This window comes from Oncorhynchus tshawytscha, linkage group LG26 (assembly GCF_018296145.1).
Source record: "Oncorhynchus tshawytscha isolate Ot180627B linkage group LG26, Otsh_v2.0, whole genome shotgun sequence".
NCBI lineage: Eukaryota > Metazoa > Chordata > Actinopteri > Salmoniformes > Salmonidae > Oncorhynchus > Oncorhynchus tshawytscha.
The window spans coordinates 13,477,436-13,491,072 of NC_056454.1; the positions used below are offsets into that span (position 1 = coordinate 13,477,436).

General features: G+C 42.2%; 1 protein-coding gene across 7 annotated transcripts in view; it reads right to left on the bottom strand.

Moving 5' to 3' along the window:
* Positions 1-205: 205 nt before the first annotated feature.
* Positions 206-13,637, bottom strand: part of LOC112225196 (growth factor receptor-bound protein 14) — a 69,845-nt gene continuing 56,413 nt past the window's right edge. For all 7 annotated transcript variants that reach the window (XM_024388916.2, XM_024388919.2, XM_024388918.2 and 4 more), the window contains 11 exons: positions 7,294-7,415; positions 7,067-7,141; positions 6,695-6,832; positions 5,111-5,221; positions 4,849-4,944; positions 4,684-4,743; positions 3,477-3,593; positions 3,275-3,344; positions 2,613-2,700; positions 2,347-2,440; positions 206-2,266 (listed from right to left, as the gene is read on the bottom strand). In XM_024388916.2, coding sequence (XP_024244684.1) covers positions 2,120-2,266; positions 2,347-2,440; positions 2,613-2,700; positions 3,275-3,344; positions 3,477-3,593; positions 4,684-4,743; positions 4,849-4,944; positions 5,111-5,221; positions 6,695-6,832; positions 7,067-7,141; positions 7,294-7,415 — 1,118 coding nt within the window. In that variant the 3' untranslated portion in view covers positions 206-2,119. The remainder of the gene's footprint in view (positions 2,267-2,346; positions 2,441-2,612; positions 2,701-3,274; positions 3,345-3,476; positions 3,594-4,683; positions 4,744-4,848; positions 4,945-5,110; positions 5,222-6,694; positions 6,833-7,066; positions 7,142-7,293; positions 7,416-13,637) is intronic.

The following is a 13,637-nucleotide window of genomic DNA, read 5'->3' on the forward strand; positions in this document are numbered from 1 at the left end:
AGTCTACATTTTGTAACAGCCTGAATTCAAAATGGATTACATAGATTTTTTTTCTCCCTCACCCATCTAAACACAATACCCCATAATGACTAAGTGAAAACATGTTTTTAGAAATGTTTGCTAATGTATTGAAAATGAAATACAGAAATATCCCACCCGGGTCAATAGATGTAGAAACACCTTTGGCAGCGATTACAGTGGTGAGTCCCATTTAACTTATATTTTTTATTCAGTACATAGGAATTTTAATGACATAAGTTACTTTTATGTGCATTTCATCAAATTCGGTGCATGATGATGTAAGTCAGTTTGATGAAAATGCCGACATGGTTTTTAATGCAGATTTGAGAATATTCATATGACAATCTGTTGCCAATTGTATAGAAACCTAGCTACTGTGTGTTTGTTTACCTTGTGGCTTGCTCTCAATACCTAATTATAAAACTGAAATCATACATTGATTTTGTTTCCTTTATAAAACATTGCAGTCCATGACATCATTACTGTTTAAATGCACTGTTCTTTATGTTAAAAAGAAATATTGTGTGAAATGCATTGTTAACATGTCTTGCTTGTCACTTGTATCAAAGTAAGTTACACCTTGTTTTATTATATTGTACTGGTGAAACCTGTCTGTATAAATTGCTGTATGATTACAGTACCATTTCCAAAATGAAGCAACAAAACAGTACATGATATAAGTCATGGTTCTTTACATCAAAATGTAACCATTTCAGGTGCTGCACATGCTTTACCTGAATCTTGGAGAGAAAAAAAAGACTATAAAACATTCATTTCAATGTACAACAATTCAGATTTTGATCAATAAAAAAAAAATCACAATATTATACTGTATTTCTATCTTTGAATCTCAAAATCAGTCAAATATATCTTCTGCTGGTCTTGCGAGAACAAAAAGGGAGCAGCCTTCCGTTTATTGATTCAAATGCAACCAATACATTGCCAATAAATGTACAGTGCAGGCTAGTAAAAGCATGTTGTTGTGCATGCTCTCCCTACAGCGGTCAATGTCCAGCTTAAACAACATGAAACCACTTTGAATTCTCCTCGGCTACTAATACCTCGAAAATTGTTTATTTTCTATCATTTTTTTTTTTAGAAATACACCAGAATTCCTTGAGATTTGATAAAAACAGCTTCGCTTACCCAGGAGATGACCAAGGCCAGAGGAGCACTGTAGCCTACCAGAGGCTAGTGGGAGGAGCTATAGGAGGACGGGCTCAATGTAACGGCTGGAATGGAATTAATGGAACGGTATCAAACTTATGGAAACCACATGTTCACTCCCCCGTTTCATTTAATCCATTCCAGCAATTACAAATGAGGTCTTCCTCTTATAGCTCTTCCCACCAGCCTCCTCTAGAGTCAACACACTACATTTCCCATCATGCCTCGTCTTGTCTGGTAGCAGTGATCCCCTTCTACTGACTAAATACCAGGTTCAGCTTAACTGTGCCGATAATGCACATTGATGGCTATACCACACTGGTCATTCTACTCTCGAGGTGTGAACACACACTGTGAAATATCAGCTCTCGCTCTACGGTTTCAACCGTTGGCTACAGTAAATGTTTATTCCCATAGAGAGTAGTAAAGTGAGCCGATACAATGTGGATCATGCTTGCATTGTGTATACAGTATATTTACGGAAGTTTGGACTCGACACAGTCCCTGTGGTGTTTGTGATTCGTCACCACACCTGGGCTAACATACAGGGACAACCAATGGGCTCGCAATAGAGCCCTCTCAGTCACATCAATTCTACAGTAGATTCACTTTTTTCCAATGCCAGGTTTCTCAACACCTATGGTCACGTATGACACAATGTCGTCATGTATTTTTTCACCATAACACCCATTTCATAGTTTAGTGAAAAACACAAGCCATTACAAAAGATTGGATCACCACGGTTTTCTCCAAGAGAATGGATTCTAGAAGGTGATAAGTGGTTTCAGTTTGCTTATGTCTGGAGGTGTTCTCGGTGTCTCCTTTGCCATGGCATGGGAGGGAAGGAGGGATGCGTGGGTGGTTGGTTCTCCAGAGGGATATTGGCTGTGATTAAAAGGTATGTATGGGGCCCTTGGAGACCCCTTCCCCCTCAGAGGGTGATCCTGGCACAGTGGTGTTTGAGTTTGCAGGGCAGCACTCCTCGGTTGAGCTGGTAGAACTCCACTAGCTGGATCAGATCAGTGAAGCGTGTGTGACCATCATCTAGGCTGTAGAACAATTCCCCCTCTTCATCCACCTGGCACACAAAACACAAACTTGAACAAGATGTTGTCTGAAAGAGTAGAGAATATACCAAGACAAAAAGGTTATACCCACCGGTAAGATCTGAAAGTGTTTGATTCTCTGTGTGTGACACAGTGACAGTACAAATGTATTGGGGTTGCTTTGGCTGTCCCTTAGAAGAAATACTCTGAAAACAAAGACAAGTCTCTCGGTTTCATCAAGAACAACTTTTTTTTTTTTTTTTACACATTTCTGTCTGGAAAAAATAAAGAGTAAATTACTCTACAATAAAATCCATAGGTAAACTCTTTAGCTTGCAGTGTCAAACAACACATAGAAAAGTGCCTGATGCTGCTCACCCATCAATCAGACCCTGTTGAGTGATTAAGCGGTGTGCCTCTTCTCTGGACAGTTTGCTGTGGAACCAGGGCTGGGCCATATGGAGAGCTGCAAAACACACAGGACAACCATGGTGATGTTCATTAGGCACCAAACGGAAGGAAACATGCAGAAACAGTGAGTGACTAGCTGAACTTGTCCAATAAGTAACGCTCGTTTCAGTTATCCGTTGCAAAATAATACATTTGGCGGGTGCTTATATTTGTCCTATTTCATACACGTACAAGTGTGTATTAATATGCATATGTGAAATGGAAATGTTTTTTGGGGGTATGCCAACTCTCCTTGAGACGCCTTTGTAGAGTGGGGTCAGTGCCAGGCTCTGCCAGTATCTACGGCAACCCTGGAGCAATCAGGGTTAAGCGCCTCGAACAAGGGCACAGACAGATTTTTCACCATGTCGACTCAGGGATACTAGCGACCTTTCGGATAGCAGCCAAACGCTCTAACCGCGTGGCTACCTGCCGCCAAAATCGTATTGCTACAGTGTGCACTAATGAATACGACCCATGTGTCAAAGGGAGGGACAGGACACGACACTGGTGGCTGAGTCATTAAGCACAGTGTATCTGGTCAGGAGAGTCATGTGGCTGTATCGACGGAAGCTGCTGCTTCTACTAACCTATGTTTGACATGGGACTCTGAGAGGTGGACGGGCTTCCATGGGAGCTCAGACGGTGGCAGCTTTTCCTCTAAAGGGAGAGAGAGAAGAGCATTTCAAGTGTCACATGCTAGGACTATTTTCCCATGGCTGCACCATCATTTCATACCTTATACTCGCTGAGTAGAGAGAAATGACGTCAGAGAGAGAACCAATGGCCTACCCTCCATGAGAGCCCCTCCTCCACGGCTACGGACAGCGCCTCCGAGGGGTTCTCGATCACCCGGCTCTTGTGTCCTGAGAAGTCCATGGCCACCAAGGAGTTCTCGGAGATACTTCTCTGGAAATATACATCGTGTTTGAGGTAGTATACATTATTATGAGTATACAGTGTAACAGGGTTTAAACGTTTGAAAAAAATGATATAGATAAGTGAGTAACAGGTTATAGGAGAAGCACATTCATGCTTCCGTGTGTGGCATTGTGCTGCCATCTAGTGTCGGAGAAGTTTGACAGTATAATTTCTAGATGATTCCGAGCAGAATGTGCTCCAGTGACTGGGGATTAAACGGGATGTGAATAAAATGACACATGGGCACATAGAATTGATTATGGTCCCTTAAGCTGTCGTAGTCACCGGTTCTAAATAAATCACACACAAAAGAAAATACTTATCAGGATTAGTGAGAAGCTTTTAAAATTGCCATGGTTTGCCCCTCTATCAGCCCTAACCTCGGGATCCTTAAGGGCAGTCGTCACAAAGTGACGACTGTTTACTCGAAGGATAGAAACATTCCAATCCTTCTAAGACTCTCCGCCCCGGTCTGGGTCTATTCAGGCGATGCAAAGATCATTCTGGGGCTCCCAGGCATCATTGTGCAAACAAACTGATTGCTCCTTTCGTTGGATTGGTTTCATTGTGATTTGATTCTCTGTCCGTAGTCGAACGGCACGTCGTGCTCTAGGCTGTAACAGCTGTATGCCAGGGTGTTCCCAGAGGGTTAGTCTAAGTGTGTCCCTAACGGTACCCTAGTCACTATATAGTGCACTACTTTTCCCATAGGGCCCTGGTCAAAAAAGTACACCATTTGAGATACATCCTAGCCCCTCCCTGTGCAGCGCTGAGCTCAGGGTCCCAGCCCCATGCCTGGCTACTCTTTGCGTTCTTCTGACAGCAAAGCAGGGGTGATGAGTTGGTAAGTCTGAGAGCAGCTGATCTACGGGTTATTTTTAGAGCAGACAGGCTGGAACATGTTCCAGTGCCCAAAATAGAACAGGTGTTTACTCATACAGAATACTCTTATTTGAGGGGGGAATACGCACATTTCAGAATATTCTGGAAAATCAATCCAGGATGAGTACTGACTGTGTGTCCTGTGTCATGTGCTGTTAAACAGTGTATCAGCACATTGCATCTACACATCACTTACCATAGGTGTTTTCTGTTTCTGGTGTGGTTGAATGAAGTTTTGGTACAGCTGCATCCCATACTGCAACACAAAACATGAGCATGTTTCAAAAAGGCAAGCCTTTAGATGTGTAGACACTAGACAGAGTTTGGATGTGATAAGGGGGGGCAGCGTGGAAGACTGTACCTTAAAGAGGCGCATGGCAGTGACCCAGCAGGTTCTGGTTTGCTCGTCATCTGCACATAACAGCTTGAGGTCCCGTGGAGAGCCACGCTTGGTAGACTGGAGGATCATCATGAAGAGAAAGCATGAATTTACCAAACATAACTTGGAAATGACTTGCCTTTCTTAATTGTCCCTGATGGGATAAATAAAGTTAGAATGACTTGAATAAGTTAACATGATAAAACACCAAATATAGGTTTATAGACAGAAAGTAATAAAGTACCTTGACACAGAAGCCATAGTCCGTAGGCGCTCCGTGTATCTTTCTCGCTGATAGTAACGTGTAGACGTCGCCGTCACTGAACTCGGCGATGAACTGGAGATGTCTTGGTTCCTGTGAATAGAAAACAACAAATGTCTCAAATCCCCACATGCCTTTCAGTGTCCCCTTTACGGAACCCCCCGACCATGCTCCAACGAGGGGTTGGTTCAAGCATTCCACTGTAGAGTAGACTCAAGTTCCATTACCAAATCTAACTATGTGAGGGATCAGGGCAGAAATGTGAACAATGCAGGGCTGCCCAGTGTGAAGACAGATGCTAAGCAAATAAAGACTGCAATGTCATAATTCTTGGCCATTATGTACACACAGACGTAAATCTGTGTGAGCTTAGTGGGCCGGGTCAACGTAAGGAAAAGCTAGCAGTTAAGGCATGTGGTATAATGCCAGTCTGAAGTATGTTGGTCACTGTGACAATAGTAAAGAGGGAGTAGCTTGGAGTTTTTGTCTGCATCGCAAATGGCACTCTACTCCCTTTACAGCAAACTACTTTTGACAAGAGCCCTATGAGTCCAAGAGCACTGGATAGGGAATAGGGAGCCATTTGGGACAAAGGTTCCCATCAACCTGGTCCATTGTGATCACAGAATAAAAAGAGATTGTTGTTTTTGCTGCAGACTCCTTAAAAATGGAGAGGTGGGACGAGGTTGAAACACTTCAACATAGTCAAGCAAATAATACTGCCCTATCCATTACACTGTAGGTGTGGCTAGTGTTTGACATAGGACCAAATATGTGACAAAGTGATAAGAGCTCTATTTATACAATAAGAACACTGTCAGGGAGCCAAGGCAAAAGAGATTTACCAAGCAGAGAAGCACAAAGCAAACCATTGTTCAAACCTGGTGGGACTGCGACACAACATTCTCACTTCTGTGGCAGTGTAAAGAACGGGTAGCTATAGTTGTCTGTGTTTGTGTTGACTGATTGACTGGCAATGTGTAGGGCCAAAACCAATTTACACATTATAAATCCCTTCAAATCAAACCAAAAGAAACAAAGTCAGATCTTACTTCTCTAATTTCGTCACCTGTATTTGAGAAAGCAAACCGAGGTCTTTTTGTGTTCTAGTGTCTTCTGTTGTTGGGAGAGGGAGAAGTGGTTGGCTTGGCACAGCGCTGGGCAGGTCTAAGCCTCACCTGTCAGCGGTGGGTGTTGAGGGCTCAGTCCCTGGCAGTGGCATGCCAGCTGAGCTAAGGGAAATCTAGCTCAACCAGTTACACAAAGCAGCCAGGAGACAAGAGCGAGCTAGTCCCCTACTGTACACCACACCACTCTGGCACATTGACACAGAGTTATCAAAAGATCCCATAGAGCAGCCAGCAAAAAAACAAGTTCAATTATCTCCTGAAATCTAGTTCCTTTTTGCAAAAAACATACTTTTTGCTTTTTAACATCATTATTTTGGGAAGGAAATCTATTCCATTCATATTGTACTGAATTCATGTTTTATTGAAATCTGGAACACTTGACAGTTACTTAGGAAACATCTGAATGCACACTAATGTATCAATGACATTGACGGACCTTTGATGTCCCCTTGTTGGAGAAGTAGAGACCTGACCTCCTCAAGACAAAGTAGAACTTCTTCCAAGACTTCCTGCCTTGTTCTTTGGCATGAAGGTGCCCATGGATCTCTGGACAAGTGCTCGAGTTGAGAAAAGTCTGTTGGACAGAAAGCAGTCCGTAAATACTTTCGCAGCACCACTGAAGGGCTGTTTCCTGGACACAGATTAAGCCTGGTCTTGGACTTGCAAGCAAACCAGCTGAAGAATCTCCTTTGAAAAGGGCTTGTCAGTCCAGGATTTGGCTTAATCCGTTTCCAGGAAACTGGCCACCAAAACTCTGTCCCTTTTAAAGTGAAGATAATGTACATGTAGAATGTAGCTTGATGGATACCTGTATTAGCTGAGAGTGGTTCATCATCCCGTTGGTTTCACTTGATATGGACACCATGTGATCTGGGAAAAAATCCTATCAACATGAAAACAACATCAGTCATAACACACATGCTCTTTATATCAACTAATACCTACTGGTTCAGCTGAGTGCATTAAGATAACAGGCGCGATAATGTTTACATGAGTACACCATTTTCTTTGCTAATATCACACCCTCAATCTTACCAGCGGTTTATTGAAGAATTCATATTTGGCATAGTTCTTCCGGAAATATAACCGACTGTCTGTGTCCATGGCCCAACCAGACAGCACCTCCATAACAGATTCATGGTCTTCTATGATTCTTTCTGGTGGATACAGGAGAAAGAAATGTCAAAATGTAGAGACCACAAAAAGACAAAGACATGGACAGAGGGGAAAGTGAGAAAGGTCAAGTTAGTCAAACCTACAGCGTCCGTCCATGTTCCTTGTCACAATACCATAATGCATCATCAAGGTTCAAAGTAAGGTTATCTGCTCAAACATATAGTTGTGATCATATGTAACAGCTGTCCAGCGAACACAAGCACGACTGGTCTCGGCACCAGTGTTAACAGATGTGATCGTACTTCGTAACTCTTGCGTTGTGTTTTTAAAAGAAAGGACTGTCCAGCCAGCAATCCCAGTTGATTGGTGTTTACTCGCTTGAATGTCAATATCAGACTGGGTATTTAAAAACATTTTTATAATCAAATATAACAATTGCGAAAATAGTACAAAATACAATAAATGTAAGTTCCAGATGATAGACATAAGGAAGCGCATCAGATGTGCAGACGTGCAGGACAACAGAATGTCGATGGCTGTAGATTCGTGATTAGCCTGTTAGCATGGAAATAAGTGACTTAGCAGGGGCTAATGTGACCATTACATTTAGAGCATGGAAGCTAACACGCTCTTACAGCAATAACATACAAAAGCACATTCAGGAAGCCCCCCAACATCAGGACATATACATAGTGAACTCGTACACATTGTACATTTAAGCAATAAGCCTTGAGGCGGTGTGATATATGGCCAATATACCACGGCTAAGGGCTGTTCTCCTGGACACAGCCCTTAGCCGTGTTATATTGGCCATATCACACAACCCTCCGGAGTGCCTTATTGCTTAAATGTACAATGTGTACGAGTTCACTATGTACATGTTAAAATAAATATTTTGTAGTACCTGTGGTATACGGTCTGATATACCCCGGCTGTCAGCCAAATCAGCACTCAGGGCTCAAACCACCCAGTTAATAAATTAAAATACAGTATTTCAGAACGTGACCTACTGCTTGCATGTCAATAACAGACAGAGGAATGTACGTTCGCAATCTCCCCCTATGTGCAAGCGTAGCCAATGACTTTACCTTGTATTGTAATCGGAGTTAAACCAACCAATTAGAATACATAAACATTAAATACACATTTTTGCAGTGGCAAATGGAAACATAATTAACCACGTTACATTCTCCTCTGCCGAATTCCACTTGCACACTATAAAACTAAATATGAGGAACGCAATACCTTGCAATGTCACCAAATATTCCAGTCTATGGACTATTCTCTAAAGGGAATTAGGTGAACTAGTTAAATAAAGGTCAAATTAAAAATAAATTAATAGACCCCATTGGCAAACATGCAGGTTACATGTTAAGTACACTCAGTGACAAATGGTTACCTCATAGAAAGAAAAGAAAAACCTGGGCCTACTTGACCTCTGACCCATTAACCCCGTAGGGGCATCCTGAAAGCAATACTTTTTGGGAAGGACCTTAAGACCTAGAATTAATCTAAAAGCTAACCTCGAGTCCCATCCTATACCCACACAGGTACTCTAATGAACTCATTATGAAACACCCTCAGTATCTGCATAGTCTATGAGGCTCACTGGTGGTTTCCTCATTTGAACCAACCCCTATCATTACAGTCATCCTGTTCGACTACAACCACCATGGGGGGGGGGTCACTGTCCACAGGTCAAGGGTTCTGCTACAGTTGCTGGAGCCTGTGGCCCCAGCGGAGTCTTCAGAATGACTTTCCTCTTCAGAGAGTTCTGACCTTTATCCTCTAAAAGGTCAGCTCTGACACGCTTGCACAACCAGCGGCACCCTCAGAATGTGGTGTGTTCTGATGGTCAAATACTAGTGGCACATCTTTCTGCGTGTCCGGGATCTCCTCTTCAGTGTTCAGCGCTGATACCCACCCACTAGTCCTCTCGCCCATGTCCAGTTTGTCATTCATGGATGAGGCCTCCGTCTCCTTACTCTGATCCTCACAGTCTCCTGTATCAGGTGTCTCCAAGGCAGCGTCAGGACTGTTGAAAATCAGAGTGGGCTAGCATGACCTGATCGAGGAGGGTTTGTTTTAACTGACTGAAGGCCTGTTTGCACTCTTCTGTCCAGTCTGCTGCTGTGCGATTTCCATGTATTTTTCGCTTCTTCTTGCCTTTCCCATGGCATGGAGTCTGTCCCAGAACTTCAATCCAAGTTCTGGCAGAGGCCTTGTGGGAGATAGTAATACTCATATATGCCAAAAGGGGAAGTAAAGGCTGTGAACTTCTTGTCGTCCACATGTACCTCCAAATTGTATTAGCCCGAGGTCAAATCCATTGTGGAGAAGGCATTGATACCCAGGGCCAACGCTTGGTGAGGCAGAGAGTGAGCATCGTGGATGGTGCGAGCATTAAGCCATCAGAAGACTGCACAGTCTCAGGTCACCGGACTTCTTCCAGAACACCATGAGTAGGGGCGCGTACTCACTGCGGGACTTCTCGACTATCCCTCGCTCCTCCATCTCATCCAAGGCCCGGCTGAGCTGGTCATAGTGGTTAGGGGAGAGCCTAAGGTAAGGCAGACTGAGCGGCTTGTCGTCACCGATTCTGGAGGTGATGTACATAGCCAGTAGCCTTCTAGCTTGTGCCCTGAGAACACAGACTCGTAGTGGTCTATAAGCTTAACTAGCTTGGCCTTATACTGTGGCGACAACGGAGTGGACTCAATGTCACCTAGCCCCAACTTCTGCAGCACCGCACTTGTTGCTCTGTGCAGCTTGATGTCACTGTCAATAGTCAAGCTATCTGCACTAGCACTGCCACAGTTGGGGTTGTCATCCATCTTGTCCACCTGCTGCCCCAGGGAGACTGGAGGGACAGCGGGCCCATCCAAGTAGTCAAAGTCCTCCAATGCCATACAGGGAAAAACCTCAGCTATCTTGGCATTGCATCTCACTGTTACTGGCTTCGGTGAGGGATTGATAACTTTGAATGGGACCATCCATTGCTCCACAATGTTTCTACTGTTCTCCGTACCATAAATGTTTTTTTTTTTGGTCTTGAACGTGCACAAACATACCTTATTTACATAAGAATTCAGACCTTTTGCTATTAGACCCGAAATTGAGCTCATGTGCCTCCTGTTTCCATCGATCATCCTTCAGATATTTCTACAACGTGATTGGAGTCCACCTGTGGTAAATTCAATTCATGGGACATGATTTGGAAAGGCACACACTTGTCTACAGTATCAGTCAAAAGCATTCTGCAGCGATATGCCATCCCATCTGGTTTGTGCTGAGTGTGACTATCATTTGTTTTTCAACAGGACAATGACCCAACACACCTCCAGGCTGGGTAAGGGCTATTTGACCAACAAGGAGAGTGATGGAGTGCAGCATCAGATGACCTAGCCTCCACAATCACCCAACCTCAACCCAGTTGATATGGTTTGGGATGAGTTGGACCGCAAAGTGAAGGAAAAGCAGCCAACAAGTGCTCAGTATATGTGGGAAATACTTCAAGACTGTGCGAAAAGCATTCCAGTTGAAGCTGGTTGAGAGAATGACAAGAGTGTGCAAAGCTGTCAAGGCAAAGGGTGGCTACTTTGAAGAATCTCAAATATATTTTGATTTGTTTAACATTTTTTTTCTCCATGTGTGTTATTTCATAGTTTAGAATGAAAATAGTACAAAAAAATACCAAAACTTTAATGAGTAGGTGTGTCCAAACAATTGACTGGTACTGTATATAAAAGCTCCCATAGTTGACAGTGCATGTCAGAACAAAAACAAAGCCATGAGGTCAAAGGAATTCTCTGTTCAGAGACGGGATTGTGTCAAGGCACAGGTCCCCAAAAACACAGTGGCCTCCATCATTCTTAACATCAAAAGACTTGAAAATATCTGTGCAATGATGCTCCCCATCTAACCTGACAGAGCTTGAGAGGATCTACAGAGAATAAATGGGAGAAACTACCCAAATACAGGTGTGCCAAGCTTGTAGCATCATACCCAAGAAGACTCGAGGCTGTATCGCTGCCAAAGGTGCTTCAACAAAGTACTAAGTAAAGGATCTGAATACCTATGTAAATGTCATATTTCCGTTTTTGTTGATAAAGTGCAAAAATTTCTACAAACCTGTTTTTGCTTTGTCATTATGGTGTATTGTGTGTAGATTGATGACAAAAAAAATTATTTAATCAATTTTAGAATAAGGCTGCAACGTAACAGAATGTGGAAAAGTCAAGGGGTCTGAATACTTTCCCCGAATGCACTGTACCACACCCTCTTGGGCCAAATTGCTTAAATATAATACAGTATTTCAGAATGTGACCTACCGCTTGCATGTCCAATATCAGACTGGGAATAATTGATGTTTGCAATGTCCCCCCCATCTGCAAGCGTAGCCAATGACATTACCTCTTATTGACAATCTAACTTAAACCAACCAATTAGAATACACAAAACATTAAAATACACATTTATGCAGTGGCAAGTGGAAACATAATTAACCACGTTACACATGCAGTACATTAGTGGTTATTTGTTCATAATTAATCATAACAGCAATATAAACACATTTAGTGCCCAGTACAAATCAGACCTGTGTCACAGCAGGACATGTGTTTTTCTACCTATAAAAATGTTACACCGTGAAGATTGATTATTAACACTTTATCAAGATATAGATTAATAAATAACTTAAGGTGGGAGTTACAGTACGAGTCCTGGCCCTGTGGGTGTTATTAGAAGTTCACAGCAACGACAACAAACACATTATTGTCTGAATTTAGCTCTTTTTTTCTTTCTTGACATGTTCAAATAAATCAAGCATAGATTAGTAACTTTTTTTCTAATTTGGCACACCAAAACAAGAGGCCATGAGTAACTTCGTAAAAAATAAATAAAAAAGGCACCTATTGTTATAAGCAGTCTTACTTAAAACCCTCATATCCATCGCCTCGTTTGACCTAGACACGTCGAAATTTGTATGTAGGTGTCTTTCCTCATGCTGAACAAATTTGCCTCAAGGACCCATAAGGTAAATTGGGAGAGATTTTCCTCCATCTTAGATGTTTTTGAAAACGTATTCTCATGAACCATAAGTTCAAATAACGCCAATGTAGACCCATGGTACATCTCTTAAATTAGTTTGACAAAAGCTAAGGGATTGGTTAAGAGACAGCTGAGTTATTGATGAATCAGGAAATCGGATTTTACGTATCCATTTAAAAATCCACTGTAAATCCAATCCACAATGACCTATCAACTTGAATCATTTTAGGGTTATCAAAGACATTACCCTGATAAGATGATTTAAGTTTGGCATGGATAACTTTAAAAATAAGGAAACTAACAAGATTTCACTTTGACAATATGGCACTAATGCTTAAAATAAATCATACAAATTATTCTCAAGGACTAATTAAGCAATAATACGAGGCCATGTCTAATGGCATTTTTCGCTGAGTGACTTAGACCACATCACAGCCATGATAAAAATGTTATAACACATGGACTCGAGTGTATTATTGTGGTTATACAATGGGTAGCCAGGATTAATAAGAAAGATTCTTTCTCAAACCACCTATTTCAACAGAGCGTGATGCTACATTCACTAACACTGGTAGTCAAGTGCAATTTTTGGGGCTTCTCTGGTCGCTAGTTCTATTCAAATTGACTGTCAAAAACTACCCAAGTGCTGGTTGATAGTTCCATAACTTTGCAGGTTGCCATGGCAAACAAAAATGGTTGCTTTGGAGGCTCTTTCCCCTCCCCCTTGCTAGCAAGCCAATTACACAGCTAACACAATCACTTCAGTTAGAAAGACCGCAAACTAGCTGCATTTAATTTGGCCTCTCTCTTATTGACATTTAATTTATATATATATATATATATATATATATATATCCATAAAATGATGCGGAAAGCTGCCTGTCTATCTTGTCCTGACAACATTATTTTGGGACACAGTGGAGATCTCATTTCAATATTTGAAATGTCGGAGAGAACGCCTAGATGCTTTTACAGTGGAGATCAAGTTTATAAGTTGCATGGTTGGGCAGATGAGGCAGTGGATCTGTAAAAGTAGTAGTGCATTGCTAGGTAATGACAAACAATGCCACTTTTTATGAATGTGGCCATGTGTATGTTTCCACCTCCCCCTTTGCCCTCAGAAGAGCCTCAACTCAATGGGGCAAGGACTCTGTAGAAGGTGTCGAAAGCGTTCCACAGGGATGTTGGTCCATCTTGACTCCATTGCTTCCTAC